Source organism: Miscanthus floridulus, unplaced genomic scaffold (genome assembly GCF_019320115.1).
Source record: "Miscanthus floridulus cultivar M001 unplaced genomic scaffold, ASM1932011v1 fs_473_4_5, whole genome shotgun sequence".
NCBI lineage: Eukaryota > Viridiplantae > Streptophyta > Magnoliopsida > Poales > Poaceae > Miscanthus > Miscanthus floridulus.
Window position 1 is genome coordinate 1 of NW_027096801.1, and position 19,218 is coordinate 19,218.

Sequence of the window (19,218 nt, forward strand, 5' to 3'; positions counted from 1 at the left end):
AGGATTTCAAACCAACTTCCATTCCAGCCAAGATCGTAATAAGTTTAGCGGTCACCATCACATATTACATAAAAGTTTGCATCACGGATACATCAGAGTTTCAACATAGTTATTACAAAACCAGTTCGAATAAAAGTAGCGGAAGTCATTTGTTCAAACCACACACACTCACGCGGAGTTCAAATATAGTGCCAGCGGATGATCATTTCCAACAAAAGCATCAGACGAGACGTAAGGAATGACCATGCCCATGGTCCTAAGCATCACCCATCGCAGGATACAGGCAGTTGATACAGTAGCCGTAATACATCTGCCCATCTGCAACAAGTGGGAATAAAACCCTAAGTACGAGAAGGTACTCAGCCAGACTTACCCGATATAACCGAAAATAAATGACACCAAGGAATTATGAAGGGCTTTATAGTAGGGTAGCTGACTCATTTGCAAAAGAAGCATTTTTAGCATTTCAAGAACCTTTCTAAAAGCATTATTGTCAAGTTAATTGTTATTGACCCGTCGACTAGATTTGCACCTATACTAGAGCAAACACATGATTAAGCAGATAATGATAACCAATGATCATTAAACAACTTCCAAACTGTCATATTCATTATAACTATCCAAGTGTTCCATAAACATTTACTATGATGAAGTAACTCAAGTCAAGTGCTCACTATCCAGGAGCGATGGCGATTCGAATCGATTCCTAACCAGCTGGTGATTTATTCCTTACACAAACCTCACTCACCCGCTAAAGTGAGATATTGATCACCGAGTCAACTTTCCAGGTATCTCGAGTTTGCCAGGAACCACATGTACCTGGGGGCCGACCGACTGCACTTTGGTCTTATCATCCCGCCCCCGTGTCCTACCACACCTGCTCCGGCACAGTGCGTTGCGGGCAATCTACTCGGCCCGAAAAATCTCCCAGCTTCGCGGTCGGAAGGTACTTTATCCGGCCAGCTAAATGTAAGGCATGCGTTCAACATGACTCGAGGCCCAACAACGGTCGGTCCTTAATCGACACAGACGGAAAGCACTACAGTCCAAAACTCTGTAAGTCTCCGTCCGGTCTCAACTTCATTTAACACTTAGTTATACCATGACTTCATAGTCATCCAAGCAGATCCAGGTAACCACCTATAGCTCGCAGGTGACAGGAAATCACCCGACTTCTACCGGTCTAAGCCAGCTAAGCATTGACTCGACTGCGGATACCAGGGTAACAAGGATATAGTATAACAAAGGTAAACAAGGTATAATGCAGCAACGGTTGCAAACAACTCCTGAACGTAATGCATCAATTAAAGTAAAGCATTGAATTAATAATTGCAAACCGGGAGAAAATGCTCCGGGGCTTGCCTCTCTCGAAGGAGCTCGGACGGTGATCTAGGCACTCCGGAAGTTCCTCAACGTCCTCCTCGTCGGCTTCGGGCACTTCCTGCGGCTGCACCTCGAACTACTCCTCGGGCTCCTCGGGTATGACGACTGGGTTCTCGGTTTGCGATCCTGTATGATACAATGTGCGTAAGTGCTTATGCAATCGGTGCATCGGATGAGATGAATACAATGGATCTGTTTGAATGCAAGGTAGTCAACATCATCCAAGAAAATATACTACAAACACATGTCATCTACTGCATTCTCTTCTACTACTAATATGTTAATTCAACACATTTTATTAAATGCTTCAAAGATACACCAAAGCTTTACTAATTTCTTAAATCCCACAAAAAGCAACACTTAATAAAAACCTAATTAATAATAGGTTTGAATAGCAACCTCTATTTTTCTTGCTTAGAAAAATCTTAGAAAATTACTACAGCATAGTACTACCCTAAGTAGTTTCCTAACAGATTTTCATGATATTTGAATGAGTGGATTAGCCTACATAAAAATAACAAGCTATGGCAGGATTATGATCATAAAAATACTTTGAACTGTGAAAAGTGTCAAACAACAGAGTTAGTATTTTTCCTATGTTCTTCATAGCATACAATGACTGTACAAAATTTATCACATGCATGTTTTATACAAAGTTTGCTCTCTAGCTAAATTAACAAAAATTCAGCCATTAAAGGTACTTGAACTACACCTCAAAATTTTCCCACAACACATGCATGAAACATATTTTTCCTAGGAAATACATTACATAAGAAGATTAACAAACTTGGAATCATATTTTTCTGAAGCCTATAGATTTTTTACACATTTTTCAAGTTATCAGCAATATACATGATTAAATAAAGTTCTACAGAAAAGTATCTCAAAAATGACATGCAATAATTTTCCTAAGTAGATCTAGTGATAAGGAACCTAGTAAAATTTATTTCAACAAATTTGGAGCCAAAATGAGTACACAAACATTTTCCAAAGTTTTTAACAAAAATCTGAAAAAACATCTTTTAAATCCTTTTAAAAGTCAGCTGACAAAAATACTGGGTGCACCCGGTGCTGTGCACCCAGATCCGATCCAGGGCGCTGACGAGCGGGCCCCCACGGTCAACGGCCCCCACCTGTCGGTCAGACCGAGACAGGGGCGGCGCTGACCGGCCAGCTCTCGCCGACGGCGAGCTAGCCGGCGGTGTGGTCACCACCAGTAGCTCACCCGCGACGAGGCAAACACGGTGCACCAAGAGAAGGCATAGGAGGAGCTCGGGATAGGGCTCGACGGCGCGCATGGCGGAGCGGCGGCGCTGCTCCCGACGGCCGGCCATCTCCGGCCGGGAAGGGGCGCGAAAGGTGGTGCGGGAGCTTCACCGAGCTCGTGCGGTGGTCGTGCGCGCGAAAAGGTAGCTAGAAGAAGGACGGAGGGCGAGGTCCATGGAGCGGAGCGCTCCGGTGAGCTCGGCCACAACTCCGGCGAGAGATTCCCAAGGAGAGGGAGCTTCTCACGGCTTACCGAGGCGAGCACGAGGTGCGCGATGAGGAGTCAGGGATACGGGCGAGATGGAGGGTTCAATGGCGAGCTAGGACGGCCGGGCGAGCGAGCTCCGGCGAGGCGCGGCGCGCGGTGGCTATGGCGGGCGCGCGGTGAGAGGCAGAGAGGCAGCGCGGGAGAGGAGAAGTGAGGAGCGCTGGAATGCGGTGGGCACGTGGGGATACAAGTCATGGCCAGTAGTGCCAGAGCTGCCGCGGCGCGTGGACGCGGTGTCAGGCCGCCGTCGACGGGTGGCGCCACGCGGCGGGCAAGCCCTGACGCGGTCGGGGGCGTGGCGCGGCGACGGGCGCGGCGCGCAGGAGAAGGAGCCAGCGCGCTAGGCTGGGCCGAGGCGAGGTGGGCTGGAGCGGCGCGGTGGCTTCGCTGGGCCGGCTTCGGCCGTGGGCCAGAAGCGAGGCGACGGCCCGTGAAGGAGGGAAAAGCCTTTTTCATTTGTATTTTCAAGGAATTTTTAAATGCCATCTTTCAAATATTATTTTGAGCAAGAAAATGACATCTTTTGAAAATGTACCAAAAATGAAAGTTGCTTAGAATTTAATTCTCTACAACTTTGCTTTTATGACCAAAGCCAAATTCTTTCTAGATTTTGAATTGTAAATTCAAAGTCCAAGTTTAACTCAAAATCCTAATTTTTGGAAATTTATTTTTGAAGCCAAATTTTGAATAAATTTGAATACAACCTTGCTCCAACAATTTGAACTAAACAATCCTAGATGATTTACAATAGTAGCCAACCATGTTTTACTAACCTAGCAAGCAAAATCAGGGCAAAACAAGTCTAACAAAGGTATGCAACATTCAGGTTTCACAACATGTTTCAAATGTTTCGAAGCAGTGTTTCAATTGTTATTTACATGATTAGGCATGTGTGATTAGAATGCTTGATGATGCATGATATGTATGATTTGCAGTGACTAAATGCAAGTATAACACCGGGGTGTTACACCCGCAATCGCAAATAAGAGAGCCACAAAAAGATGAAGATAAGGAAGATTCAAGCGCCAGCAGCCCAGATGAAGGAAGGAGGACTGTGAGAATTAATTACAACGAGGATGAGAACAAACGCCTTGTAAGTCTTTGGATTAAGCATTCAGTAGATCCAATTCGTGGCACAGATCAGAGTAGAGAGGCCTACTGGAACAAGATAGTAGAAGCATACAATTCGGGCATACAAAACTCATATTGGAGGAACTCAATGACCCAATGGTGGCTCGTGTAGAAGCAAAAATGCAAGCTCAAATTGAAGCTAAACTTCAAGCTCAGCCAGGAAGCAGCGTCAACTCGCGAAGGTACATTAATAGAGATCATGAAGCTGGCCATGCAAAATTAGTTGCTGAATACTTTGCTGAGAATCCTTTGTACACTGAGTCCCAATTCCGTAGAAGGTTTAGGATGAGAAAGCACATTTTTTTGCAAATTAAGGAAGCATTAGAAAACCGGTCCCCATATTTTCAATTAAGAAGAGATGCATTCGGTAAGGTGGGTCTATCACCGCTGCAGAAATGCACGGCTGCCCTCCGAATGTTAGCATATGGATCACCAGCAGACCTTATGGATGAATCATTTGGAATTGCTGAAACCACAGCTTTAGAGTGTCTAATCAAGTTTGTTCAAGGTATTAGACACATATATGGGGAGAAATATCTTAGAAGACCTACTGATGAGGATATTCAACAGTTACTCAAAGTTGGAGAGGCATGAGGGTTTCCAGGGATGTTGGGAAGTCTAGATTGAATGCATTGGCGCTGGGGAAATTGCCCAGATGCATGGAAGGGACAGTTTACCCGAGGTGACTACAAGGTACCCACTATCATGCTTGAAGCTGTTGCCTCCTATGACCGCTGGATTTGGCATGCCTTTTTTGGCACACCTGGTTCCAACAATGATCTAAATGTGTTGAACCAATCGTCATTGTTCACACAAGTGCTACAAGGGAGAGCCCCAGAAGTTAAATTTACAATTAATGGTTCAGAGTACAATATGGGTTACTACCTAGCTGATGGCATTTATCCAGATTGGGCAACATTTGTGAAAACAATTACTTTAAGGATAGTATCTTTGCTCAGCATCAAGAGGCAGCAAGAAAAGATGTGGAGTGTGCTTTTGGGATTATACAGAAACGATGAGCAATTATATGTCATCCAGCACGTCTATGGGACAGGCAAGAGCTAGAAGATATTATGATGACATGTATTATTCTGCATAATATGATAGTTGAGGATGAAAGGGACTCGTACCAGTTGCATCTAGACACTACATATGAAGATGGACGAGCTACCAGACCAATTGAAGGACTTGACCATAGACCAATTCATGGATTCACCAGAATTCTAGAGATCAATGATATGATTCATGACAGAGAGACTCATAAACGTCTGCAGGCAGATCTAGTGGAACATATATGGCAAAAATTTGGTGGTAGGCAACCAGAGAACGTGTAATTTTTTTAACATTAGAATGTGTAATATGGAGATGTCCTTTCCATGTATCTTGCTATTTTTAGCTTTTTCAGCATTGTTGTTGTAAACCTAAATCAATGGAATGTTGTATTTGTAACTTCAGATAGATGCTATTATTAGACAGAAATAATAATGCAACAATACCAAGTGCTACTATCACACAACACCAAATCTATTATTAGATATGGAGAGAGAGACAAACCATGCGGCAGATCTCGAATGTGAAGTTGGAGGCGACGTCCATGCACGACACCAAGGGTGTCAACTCCGCCGCGTCCTCCTTATCACGAGCTGCGTCCTCCTTGTTGCATGGCCACCGCAAAAGCGTGGGGAGGGAATCCGGCCATGCACGAATTTGGGATCGACTGGGGCGGCGCATGACGAAGACGAGGTGGCGGCGCACGATGAGCGGAAGGCGCGGGCACTGCATGGGGGAGATGAGGCAGCGACGGATGGGGAAGTCCATGCGGACCTGCGCGAGGTAGAGATTGGGCGGATTCGGCAGAGCGGGGAGGGAATCTGGCCATGCGCGAATTCGAGATCGGGCGGGCAGCGCATTGCGAAGACGAGGTGGCGGCGCACCACGAGTGGAAGGCACGGGCACTGCATGGGGGAGACGAGGCAGCGGCGGATGGAGAAGTGCATGCGGCAGCGCACGAGGTAGAGATTGGGCGGATTCAGCGGAGCGACGGATTCGGAGTTGGGAAGAAGAATGGGGAAAGCTTCGATTGTGGGAAGAAAACGATCATCTTTTTTTTTGGGCGCGTGGGTCCTAGCTAAGGAGCGACTCCGGTTCGATACGCTGTGGTGTAAAACAACAGGACAAGCCAGGTCATCATGGGGGCCAGGATAGGAGCGACCCCGCTCCTTCACGTTGCGGGTGCTCTAAGAAGCGAGGCTCAGGGATGGCTTTTGCATGACGAGGGCCAGTCCCGACCATCGGTCCAGCCATCCAAACATCGACTAGTTGCATCCGCGGAGCCAGGTTTGGCTGGAGTCAGGTAACAAATAGCGCCCTTAGCGTCTGCTCAGACAAGCTAAGTGAAAGGGATAAAGTGGATGCTGCCCAGAAACAAGCAATACTACTAACTACACTCAGCACCCAAATCAAGGGGCAATAGACATACACTCTACGAGCATAGTACAATTTCAAATTTAACAAATATATTGGTAAAAATGAATGAGAAAAGAGAAGGCTGCATCAGAATCTGCGTAAGTTCCAAACCGCTTCCTTTATCTTATAGATCCAAAATATTTACAAAAAAAAAGGATACGAATGTTCTTCAGAATGCAATGCAGGACTCAAGCATCCAAATACAACCGAATTAGAGGAAAAAAAGCATAAACCACTTGTTCTGAGCTTAGACGTAGGCTCATTGGCAGCACTTCCAATGTCTCCCAAAATTTCTTCCTCCCTTTCTCCATCCACGCGGTGTCTCAGACTCGTGATTCTCCTTTTCGACTTATCTCAATGTGATGGTGAAACATTACATAAGTCGATAACAATTGGATTGTGAACTTATGGTGTATCCTTGAACGCCATATCTGATGGTGCCAGTCACATCAAATTGTGTCTAGGGGTTTGTCTGCTGAATGGACTTCTCCCCACGAATAATCTGTATACAAACACAAAGGTAAAAATGAGACATACAAAAATATAACAAACAGGCAATTTAATTTAAGTACCACATGACCATAGCTTTATGCAAACAGAAAGTTCTGTTCCAGTTTTACATGTTTTAGTGAGCTATGTCAAATGCAGTAACAGAATTTACAGTCATGATTGCTATATGAACATAGAGACTAAGAAATTTTGCGTACAAATTTGCCAGGTTCGGAGTTTTTGTAGATAATGAGTGCATCCCCTGCCTGAAGGCCATGTGTCTTCACGAATTCACCTAACAAAGAAAATTGAAATGGTTTAATCTATCAATGTCTGGATAACAAGGAGGCTAGGAAACATTTGAAACTGTATCCGGATTCCACATCGAGGCATACCTGCAGCTTCCAGAATATACATTCTGCTTTTGTTGTTTGGCCAAAATCTGAAAAAGCAGAGTGTAAATGTCAGAAAGCATTTGAGTTTAGCAACAGTAAGATGCACCAGTTTTTGCATACTGTGGCAACTACTTTTCATGACCTTCAACTTTAAGAACATGGCAACACTTAAGAGAGAAATCAATTTATACAATGCCTTCAACTTCCTGGCTTTTCGCAGGAAAGACATTACGATTACGACCTCCCGGTAGGCCATTATTATTACAACAACAACAACAACAAAGCCTTTAAGTCCCAACCAAGTTGGGGTAGGCTAGAGTTGAAACACAGCAGAAGCAATCAAGGTTCAGGCACGTGAATAGCTGTTTTCCAAGCACTAGGCCATTATCATTCAGCAATATATTTTGCTTCTGTTTCCTTTTTCAGATGTGGCATTTCAAAGATGTCATAAGGTACTCTGAGAGTATACCTATACTTAAATTTCCATATAATCGGAAGCACCATGTCATCCATCTGCAGTATCAGAGGATCCCCTTGCACCAATGGTGGAAGACCAGCCTCAGCATCCTTCTGCAGAAGATTAAGCAGACAGTTACATTACAAAACATAGTTGACAAAGTGCCCTGACTCTCCAGAATAATAGGATAGACAATGTCAAGTGATAGAATATACCTTGGGAAGCACAATTCGCCCGGAATTTGCGACATCACTCTTTGTCAACTCCTTGCGTAAAATGACTTGGTACTCTCCAGAGTTGAACTTCTGAAAGTCATGTGTGTCCCATGCACACAGTGACACAGGAAGGAAAATAACTTGTTAAATCCGAGAGAAGTATTTGTCTAACTACTGTAGCATGACCAAGTAACTAGAACTATGTCAACCGAATTCAAACCATTTATTCTTTTTCCGATGAACTTATCAAATGCAGATTCGACATAACATAAGCGAAGAATATGCGCAATAAAAGAAAGGACATGAAGTGTGTGTTAGATGTATCACGTTACTCACGGAAGCACAACTATCATGGCTCTGCTTCGACTCAGGAAGAGTGCCAACTGTGTCGCGATGAACTTCGCCACTGTTTCTAGTGTCCATTTCATCACTGCTTCTAACTACTGCAGGCAAATCCTGTGTATCACACATCAGAGCAGAAGTAAAAATTAGGAAGGGTAATGAGATCAATAAAGTTTATCATAACCCTGAAGGTTCATATCTATCTATACCTCTGAATTCTCAGGTTCTTTGGCAGATATAGATCCTTCCATGGGTGTCATGTGGGCACAAATATTTGGTCCAAGGGACATTGTAGTGAAAGAGTCAAACCCAAGGCTGGATGCACAACCTGTTGTTTCCAAAGAATATGAAGAATTTTGCTGAGGCGGAGGAGGGATTGTGAAAGATTGGTTCTGCATCAGAGGATAACAATCGGACATGCTGACTGTTGCAACGCACCATATTAGTTGGCCCATGCTTAAATCAATGTGGATATCGGTTAATGCTACATTGGATTCTAATATATGTACCATGCAACCACATATAACGGTATTATGATACACAAATGTACTGCCAGCTTACATTACATGCTTGAAGGCCAGAAGGACATTAAAAACAAAGAAGAAGACAAAATCAAACTTCCTAGTTGCAGCAAGCTACAGCTATGCCTGTGAACCTGAAAGGAATGAAAAGAAAGCAAAGCATATTTTTGCTCTAAGTTTGTGAAAGGACTGTATCTATATATTTTACATGGTCCCATAAGTGTTTTTCGTTTTCGATCAAATTTAAGCACAGTGATATATATATATATATAAGTTAAGAAAGGGAATTTGCAGTAGGAGAGTGATGGAAAGCAGGAGATGTACCTGAATCCTTATCCGGGATGTGAGTATGGCGCAATGGGTGGGGATTCTCCTCCAGGATGTGGGTATGGCGCAATGGGTTGGGATTCTCCTCATGTTGTGTAGGGTAAGTAGAGCAGGATACATTCTTGTTAAGCATGAAATGGGTCCACAGGGCATAAGGCTGGGAGAGGTTGTAATGGAAGGGTGTATTGGTGGTAGCAGGGGCGGGCTGTGCGGCAACAGCGGCGAAGGCACTGTTGGACGGGCTCCAATCGGTGAAACCTCTTGGAGGCTGAGAGTGGGGAGCGGCATTGACATTGTGTGTGGAGGAGGCATCAGCATCAGCTCCAGGTCCTGGTCCTGGTCCTGCAGCATAGGGTTTGGGGTGAGCAACAAGAATTGGAATCATTTGTATGCAGAAAACAACAGGATTAACTGATGGAAGTAAGAGCTGTACATTCAGTGGATTAGGCTTAGATTCTGATATTACTTTACTCTACCTACTGTAATAAATTATAGATCAGCAGCAGCAGTGGACCGTGGTGGTGGAACAGAAATTGTCCCGTGCAAAATTAAGCACCAGTGTGGTGTGTGGCCGGGATTGCGAAATTGAATGGTACTGTATCTACCTATATATTTATTCCAGGTGCCCTCCCTCCGTCCCTAATCCATCCAAACACCCGTCCATATTATACATCCGGTGAGGAAGGAAGGGAAATGGAGGAGAATGCGGAGGGAGGGGGGAAGAGAGAGTGACTGACCGGCGGCGGGCGCTCCTGCTCCCGCTCCCGCGTGGAGAGGCAGGTGGAAGGGAAGGGGAAAGGGGTGCAGACCCTGGCTGGGGTTCTGCACGGCGGCGAGGAGCGCCTGGTAGTGGTACTGGTGGTGCGGGCCCCCGCCGCCGCCGTCGCCGTCGCCGTCCGCTCCTCCCATCTGCCCCATTACCCCCCTGATTCTGGGCTCCGGAAGGGCAAAGGGAGGGAGGGAGAGGAGGGGGAGGATGCGAGGGGGAGATGGGAATGGTGGGAACGGATGGATGTGGTCGTCCGCAACCCACTCACTGAGCTAGTCACGAGCAGCTCTCTTCCTCCTCCCTCCTCATCAACCCGTCCCGTCCCGTCCCGTCTCGACCTGGGCTAGCAGCCTAGCACTCTACTCCTACCAGGCAGCAGCAGCTGCACACACTCTCTCTCTCTCCTCTCTCTCGACGGAGGGAGGGAGGCTACTACGTAGGAGTAGGCAAGAAGGGGAAAGGGCCAGAGTGCCAGACGCCCCTCCTCTGCTCCACTTCACCCCACCCCCACCGCACCCACCTGCAGCGCTGCCTGCTGCAGAGTGGTGCAGCGCAGCACAGGACCGGACGGACCGCTGGTCCTGCAATGGCTCTTGCTACTGCTGCCCCCGTTCTCTTCTCTCTCTACACGCGCACTGATGCTGAAGCCTCCTTTCCTTGCTTTCTTTTTCTCCTCCGACTTTCGTCTCTTCGATCGGCAGAAAAAAAAGGGAAGGAACGAAAATATCCTGGGCCTTTAGATGGCAAGAGTTAGAAAAATTTAGCACGGTAGCACTTTCGTTTGTATTTGATAATTATTGTCTAATCATAGACTAACTAGGCTCAAAAGATTCGTCTCGTGATTTACAATCAAACTGTGTAATTAGTTATTTTTTTTATCTACATTTACTGCTGTATGCATGTGTCCCTAGATTCAATGTGATAAAGAGAGAATGAAAAAACTTAGAACTTTGAAGCAATCTAAACAAGACCCTGGCATTTGCACCCATTATCACCATCCATTTTTTCACGCCTTCAATTACAGTATTTATTTATCTCTCCCTTCATTCTTTCCCTAATTTTTATACCATTGTTTATTATTGGACTAGTCATTCGGACCCAAATTTTCATTCAAAAATGAAATATTTTATCATTACAGAAAGTTTCAAATACTTTTATTTTTTTCTAAAAGTATAGGATGCTAGTAATAAAGTGTATTTTGCTATAGCATCTCCAATAGTAAAAAAAAGGGACAATTGTATGGTGGACATCCAAAGTGATGATCATTTATCGACGGACACCTCGTTTTGAGCAATTTGCTAGAAAACACTCTGGTTTGGTGAAATTAGGTCACAGGACACCGCGGACCGGTTGCAGCCCGTTGAGGAGAGAGAACAGCGGTGAAATAACATTATTGCCCCTGCCGCTTTCTTCTTTCTCTCTCCCTTTCTTTCCCGTCTGCCGCAAGGGACGTGCCTACCCAGGCTCGGCCACCTCCACACCGTCTCGCTGCTCTCCTCCACCGCCGCCTCGCTCTCCTAGCTCGTCGCCGACGCGTGCCTCCTCGCCTATGCGCCCGCGCCGGCCCCATCCTCCTCCTCCACCGCCTCCTGTTCCGACGAGGAAGATGCCCTCGTCTCCCGGCTCCGCCTGGTGAAAGGTCCTAATATGGCTAGAGGGGGTGAATAGCCTATTTAAAAATCTACAAATCAACTAGAGCAATTTGATTAGTATGAAAAATAGCGTAATGCAAACTTGCTCTAGCTCTACAAGGGTTGCAAGCCACCTATCCAACAATTCTAGTTGCAATAGTTACTTAGGCACACAAACTTGCTACTCTAAAGAGCTCAACTAGATGAATGTAAACAATAAAGCAAGCTCTCAATTCTAATTACACTAAAGAGCTTGTATCAACTAGTTTGCAAGAATGTAATCAAGTAAGTAGGGTGATTATACCTGAACGGACCGTGACGTCTAAGAGGGGGGTTGAATTAGGCAACTTAAAATTCTAACTCAAAACTATGGCCTCTTTCTTTAACCCTAGCAAAACCTATACAATAGATAAACTATCTAGATGTGCAACTATGATTTTGCTAGTGTGTTGCTATCTCTACCGCAAACGTAGTAAAGTAAACAATGTAAATGCGGAAGCTAAAGAGCAAGGTAGAGATATGCAAACTCCCGTCGACAACTTCGGTATTTTTATCGAGGTATTGAGAAGCGCGCAAGCTTTTCCCTAGTCCTCGTTGGAGCCCCTCGCAAGGAATCCCTCACAAGGGCCAAGCTTCCGATCGGGTAACTCCGTGGATAGCCTCGGGCCTTCCCCATGTACAAGTGGGTCTCCGATGTGCCTCTCGGCAAGCCTCTCCCAGATACTCCCCGCCGTCTTCACTATCAAGCTTTCGACCGAAACGCAGCGGGCCTTGTTCCCTCCGGTACACGGTGGCGGCCACACCACAAATGCGGTTGGTGTGATCTCGCAAGACTTCAAGCCCCTCCGATGTACAACACTTGTGCTCGCAAGCACGGGGTGGCAAGAGGTATGCAAACCTCACTAAACACTAGGCATAAACCTAGAGCAAGCGTATAAACGGTGGTCTAATCAACCTAAGTGTAAGGAAAATGGACCCTTGGCCCATTTACTTTGGATTTTGGTATTTGATGACCAACACAACCAAATTGGACTAATGAATTTGCAAGTGTTTATTTTGTAGTTCAATAGGGTGCAAGACATGACTTGGACTAAGGCGACGTGATGATCCGATGATCAACACCTTAAGAAAGACCTTAGAAGCACAAGTGAAGACCCAAGATATCAAGCAAAGTTCAAGCATGAAGATTGGAACCAAGCCGTACGCAAGATCGCAAAGAAACGAGCTCGTAGAGGCGACCGGACGCTGGACCGAACGCTGGAAGCGCGACCGGACGCCGGACCGGTGGCTCGGCAGACAGGCGACCGGACACGAGGACTGGACGCTGACGGCAACCAACCAGACGCAGAAATACAGCGTCCAATCGAGTACAGAGAGGTTCCAGGCACGCGAAACTGCGACCGGATGCGTCCGGTGGCAGGCGACCGGACGCTGGCAGCGTCTGATCGGTAGTTCGTGGCTGCAACGGTCGGGACGACCGGACGCGTCCGGTCAGGACGATCTCAGCGTCCGGTCAGTAGCAGAATTGCAGGAGTTGGACCCCAACGGCTACTTTCTCAGTGGGGCTTATAAATACAACCCCCAACCGGCCATTTGAGAAGAGTGGAGCTGAGAAAACATACCAAGGGTGTTGATACACCATTTTAGTGATCTCCACTTGCATAGTGCTTAGTGTTTTATCAGGTGATTAGCGTAGGTGCTTTGCGAAGTGCTTATGTTGATTAGACCACCGCTTATGCGCTTGCTCTAGATATATGCCTAGTGTTTAGTGAGGTTTGCATACCTCTTGCCACCCCGTGCTTGCGAGCACAAGAGTTGTACATCGGAGGGGCTTGAAGTCTTGCGAGATTGCACCAACCGCGTTTGTGGTGCGGCCGCCACCGTGTACCGAAGGGAACAAGGCCCGTGGCGTTTCGACCGGAAGCTTGATAGTGAAGACGGCGGGGAGCATCCGGGAGAGGCTTGCTGGAAGGCACATCGGAGACCCACTTGCGCGTGGGGAAGGCCCGAGGCTATCCACGGAGTTACCCGATCGGGAGCTTGGCCCTTGCGAGGGATTCCTTGCGAGGGGCTCCAACAAGGACTAGGGGGAAGCTTGCGCGCTTCTCGATACCTCAGTAAAAATACCGGAGTCGTCGACGGGAGTTTGCATATCTCTACCTTGCTCTTTAGCTTCCGCATTTACATTGATCTTTTTATTATCATTTGCGGTAGAGATAGCAACACACTAGCAAAACCATAGTTGCACATCTAGATAGATTATCTTTTGCATATGTTTTGCTAGGGTTAAAAAAAGAGGCCATAGCTTAGAGTTAGATTTTTAAGTTGCCTAATTCACCCCCCCCCTCTTAGGCGTCCACGTGTCCTACAAGTGGTATCAGAGCCGGTTGGCTCATATTTGGACCTTTGGCTTAACCGCCGTTGAGCCGACGCTATTTAGAGTGGTTGGGATGGATACCGCTAGGCCTCCACAATTTGATGGCACTAACTTCCCATACTATAAAGCAAGAATGGCTTGTCATCTTGAGGCGGTTGATTTAGGTGTATGGAGAGTCACTCGTGACGGGATGAAACCTATTAAGAATCTCGAAAAGCCCACAAAGAGTGACGAAAAAGAAATGCATTTAATGCTAGAGCTAAGAATTGCTTGTTTGAATCATTTAGCATGGATGTGTTTAACCAAGTGTTCACCTTAAATACGGCACATGAAATTTGGTTAAAACTCCAAGAGCTCCATGACGGCACAAGTAATGTCCGTGAGCAAAAACATTGTCTAGCTAAGCAAAATTATGATTCCTTTGCTATAAATGATGATAAGCTTGTTCATGATATGTATTCTCGATTGAATCTAATTATCAATGAGCTCCATTCAATAGGATTATTAAAGCTAGATGATGCGGACATCGTGAGGAAGATCATCTCCGTTCTACCAAAAAAAATATGCAAGCATCATCACCATCCTTCACAACATAGAGAACTTGAGCACCATGACCCCGGGCATTGTCATTGGCAAGCTAGTGGCATTTGAAATGTCACGTAAGATGGGTCAAGGAGAAGCATCTTCATCAAGCAAAGGCAAAGCTCTCACTTGTAGCGAGAAGAAAAAGATGAAGGGCAAGAAAGTTGAGTCAAGCTCAAGCTCAAGCTCCTCAAGTGAAGAAGAAGAAGATGAGGATGATGATGATGATGATGAACAAGAATCAAGTGATGATGATCAATCTTCCTCGTCCACCTCCGACCTTGATGAAGAATCAATCAAACTTATCAAAAGGTGGAGAAGATAATCGTAAGGCTCAATGTCAAGGGTGTGCCCATCCAAATTCAAGACCTCATTTTCACTAATCAAAAAAACGAGCAAAGAAAGAGAGGATGTTATGGATGCGACAAGTTGGGGCACTTTGTGGAAGTTTGTCCAAACAAGCCCACACCTAAGACAAAGAAGAGGGCGTGCAAGAACAAAGCCCTCACATCAATAAAATCATGGGATGATTCTTCAAGTGAAGAAGACCATCACAAGAGGCGAGGGCGCAAACACTCATCATCAAGCTCTTCTCATGTGTGCCTTATGGCACGAGGTAACGAAAGCTCATCCTCTAGTGAGAGTGATAGTGATGATGATTTGCCTTCTTACAATATAATTGTGCAACAAAATCTTAAATATGCTAAAGTTTGCACTAGTCAACAAAAGAAGCTCAAAATTTTAAAAGAAGAGCTAGGTAGTTCACAAGAAGCATACAAGAATTTACTTGAACAATATGAAAACTTTGCAAATCTCAATGTTGAACTATCTACTAAAATTGAGCAACTTGAGGCTAGTGCAACAACGAGTGCATGCACAATCAATGATAAGCAACTTGAAAAGAAAAATGAAAATTTAAAAGAAAAGTTAGCTAGCTCACAAAATGATTATCAAAGTTTGCTTGCTAAAATGGAAATCATGTGCAAGCATTGTGATGAGCTAACAAATAAAGTTGCTAATCTTGAGGCCGTCAAAAATACCCCCACCAAGGCATCTAAAAGAAATGACATAATTAAAAAGGATGCCTCTACTTCTTGCAATGATTTATTTTTAGACTCACCCTTATGCAACCAAGCTTGTGTTGAGAAAGTGATTGTAGATACATGCACACAAGAGGTTGTAAAGGAGAATGAGAAACTCAAGCAAGAAGTAGTTCGCCTCACTAAGAACTTGACTCAAGTGAAAGGCAAGGCAAAGCAAACCTAACTTCATCAAGATAACACCGTCAAGGGAGTGAAGAAGCTTGATGAAGGACAAATCGTGGTTTGCTACGTATGCCATAAGGAAGGTCATAAGTCCTATGAGTGCAAGGTGAAGAATGGGGGAGGAGAAAAGAAGAAAGAGAAAAAGCAAACAAGCAAGCTCTCCAACACCTACACCAACAAGGTGGACAAGAAAGCCTCCACACCTTATCTCTTGAAGAAGAAGAAAAATGACAAGGTGGTGCCCATCAAGGTGAACAAGCAAACCAACAATGGGGTCAAACGCTTTTGGGTGCCAAAGGAAATCATTTCCAACATGAAAAGCACCAAGAAGGTTTGGATCCCAAGAGGGAAGTGAGAAGTCTAATGGACTTCGGGGAATTTGGAGACTTGGCAAAGTATGGGTGCATTTCATGGGGTGCATCATGTTGGACAAAGTTATTGCCAAGTGGGTTAGTGAATACTATGGACCCAAATTCCCTTCCTATGTTAGGTAACTAGATTCAATTTACTTCAATTGGTATTAGATTTAAAATTTTCCTACAATTGGTATCTTTTAGCATCTAGTTACTATTCATGCCTATGTTTGCATTTGTATTCTTATATCTTTTGTCATGCATACACTAGGTATATCATATGGTAGGCGTGCTCAGTTTCATTCTTAACCCTTGGAGCAAACCTACATGGTTCACAATTGTTTAAGAGCACGGCACATAGCTTGTTTTACTATTATTCATCTAATATGTGCCAAAGTCTAAATTATAGATAATCTCTCCCGAATATCTATTTTGAAAATGATTCTCACATTCATGAGATGTCAACTTTCAAGTGGTATTTTTTTATTCCAAAATCAATGTGCATGATTTCTACAAAGTATTCTACATTTGTGTGCACATATTTAGGGGGAGTAATTCTACAACTTGGATGCTTTGAGACTAACACTTTTACAAATGGTATCAATTTTTCAAACCTATCACATGTGTAGTAGTCTCATTGTAAGGAAATTGGAGTCTCTAGAGTTAAGCATCATTCTTCAATTGGCATCATCATATTGATTTCATTTCATATTTATATGCTTTCTTCATGCATTATATAGATTAAACTCTCTTGTGCAACAAATTGCTAATTATGCATATGCTTTGCTTTCTACCATATGTATGCATACTTTTAGGGGGAGCTTAATCTATATAATGTGAGAGTTAAATTTTGTGATCCATTTCAATCTTTATACAAAGGATCACGAAATTTGACCCTCCCTTGTGCTACTAATGTCTTCCTTTTCGGTGTTTGATGCCAAAGGGGGAGAATTTGAAGGACCAAAGGCAAGCATCTAGTTGATGTCTATAAGTGGTAATGGTCCGAGAAAGGGAGGAAAGTGAATTATAGATTAGTCTAAGTAATGGGAGATTTTTTTAGATAGGCTTTAATCCATAATATCACATGGGGACATTTGCAAGGGCAAGACATGCTTTTAAGTAAAGTTTTAATTGGTATCTGTCAATTAGTATCATATAACCTTGCCCTTTGCATTGCAACCTAGCAAGTAGGTAGTTTTTAACTTCCAAATTCTATTTATTTGCTTGCTTTGGTCGTGTTGGCATCAATCACCAAAAAGGGGGAGATTGTAAGGAAAATGGACCCTTGGCCCATTTACTTTGGATTTTGGTGTTTGATGACCAACACAACCAAATTGGACTAATGAATTTGCAAGTGTTTATTTTGTAGTTCAATAGGGTGCAAGACATGACTTGGACTAAGGCGACGTGATGATCCGATGATCAACACCTTAAGAAAGACCTTAGAAGCATAAGTGAAGACCCAAGATATCAAGCAAAGTCCAAGCATGAAGATTGGAACCAAGCCGTACGCAAGATCGCGAAGAAACGAGCTCGCAGAGGCGACCGGACGCTGGACCGAACGCTGGAAGCGCGACTGGACGCCGGACCGGTGGCTCGATAGACAGGCGACCGGACGCGAGGACCGAACGCTGACGGCAACCGACCAGACACAGAAACACAGCGTCTGATCGAGTACAGAGAGGTTTCAGGCACGCGAAACTACGACCGGACGCGTCCGGTGGTAGGCGACCGGACGCTGGCAGCGTCCGATCGGTAGTTCACGGCTGCAACGGTCGGGACGACCGGACGCGTCCGGTCAGGACGATCTCAGCGTCCGGTCAGTAGCAGAATTGCGGGAGTTGGACCCCAACGGCTACTTTCTCAGTGGGGCTTATAAATACAACCCTCAACCGGCCATTTGAGAAGAGTGGAGCTGAGGAAACATGCCAAGGGTGTTGATACACCATTTTAGTGATCTCCACTTACATAGTGCTTAGTGTTTCATCAGGTGATTAGCGTAGGTGCTTTGCGAAGTGCTTATGTTGATTAGACCACCGCTTATGCGCTTGCTCTAGGTATATGCCTAGTGTTTAGTGAGGTTTGCATACCTCTTGCCACCCTGTGCTTGTGAGCACAAGAGATGTACATCGGAGGGGCTTGAAGTCTTGCGAGATCGCACCAACCGCGTTTGTGGTGCGGCCGCCACCGTGTACCGAAGGGAACAAGGCCCGCGGTGTTTCGGCCGGAAGCTTGATAGTGAAGACGGCGGGGAGCATCCGGGAGAGGCTTACCGGAAGGCACATCGGAGACCCACTTGCGCGTGGGGAAGGCCCGAGGCTATCCACGGAGTTACCCGACCGGGAGCTTGGCCCTTGCGAGGGATTCCTTGCGAGGGGCTCCAATGAGGACTAGAGGGAAGCTTGCGCGCTTCTCGATACCTCGGTAAAAATACCGGAGTCGTCGACGGGAGTTTGCATATCTCTACCTTGCTCTTTAGCTTCCGCATTTACATTGATCTTTTTATTATCATTTGCGGTAGAGATAGCAACACACTAGCAAAACCGTAGTTGCACATCTAGATAGATTATCTTTTGCATAGGTTTTGCTAGGGTTAGAAAAAGATGCCATAGCTTAGAGTTAGATTTTTAAGTTGCCTAATTCACCCCTCCCCCTCTTAGGCGTCCATGTGTCCTACACTAAGTACTTCGCAAAGCACTTACGCTAATCACCTAATCAAACACTAAGCACTATGCAAGTGGAGATCACTAAAATAGTGTATCAACACCCTTGGTATGTTCCCTCAACTCCACACACCACAAATGGCCGGTTGGGGGTTGTATTTATAAGCCCTACTGAGAAAGTAGCCGTTGGAGTCGAATTCCCGCGAAACTGCTACTGACCGGACGCTGAATTACCGACCGTTGAGCCGACAATGTGCTGATCGGACGCTGGCCAGCGTCCGGTCGCCTACCACCAGACGTGTCCGGTCACAGATATGC

The 19,218-nt window shown here is 45.2% G+C and overlaps 1 protein-coding gene across 3 annotated transcripts; it reads right to left on the reverse strand.

Annotated features, from left to right (window-relative positions):
* Positions 1 to 6,607: 6,607 nt before the first annotated feature.
* On the reverse strand, positions 6,608 to 10,667 carry LOC136531905 (B3 domain-containing protein IDEF1-like). 3 transcript variants are annotated; one of them, XM_066524565.1, is made up of 9 exons: positions 9,998 to 10,667; positions 9,258 to 9,602; positions 8,622 to 8,836; positions 8,398 to 8,526; positions 8,071 to 8,160; positions 7,868 to 7,968; positions 7,399 to 7,445; positions 7,222 to 7,298; positions 6,608 to 7,016 (listed from the first exon to the last, which is right to left on the reverse strand). In XM_066524565.1, exons 1-9 carry the CDS (start codon positions 10,176 to 10,178, stop codon positions 6,975 to 6,977), a joined length of 1,227 nt encoding a protein of 408 aa, XP_066380662.1. In that variant the 5' UTR covers positions 10,179 to 10,667; the 3' UTR covers positions 6,608 to 6,974. The 3 variants fall into 3 exon arrangements, with proteins under 3 accessions (XP_066380662.1, XP_066380663.1, XP_066380664.1); XM_066524566.1 differs by having other exon boundaries at positions 8,407 to 8,526; positions 9,998 to 10,665; XM_066524567.1 differs by having other exon boundaries at positions 8,622 to 8,740; positions 9,998 to 10,660.
* Between the last annotated feature and the right edge of the window lie 8,551 nt (positions 10,668 to 19,218).

Bases quoted from the DNA above. Each gene is read 5' to 3' on its own strand.
- LOC136531905 (XM_066524565.1), bottom strand. From the start codon at position 10,178: ATGGGGCAGATGGGAGGAGCGGACGGCGACGGCGACGGCGGCGGCGGG. The intron at 7,446-7,867 runs GTATACTCTCAG...CTGCTTTTTCAG, and splicing joins ATATGGAAATTTAAGTATAG to ATTTTGGCCAAACAACAAAA. The intron at 7,299-7,398 runs GTATGCCTCGAT...TTTCTTTGTTAG, and splicing joins GTATATTCTGGAAGCTGCAG to GTGAATTCGTGAAGACACAT.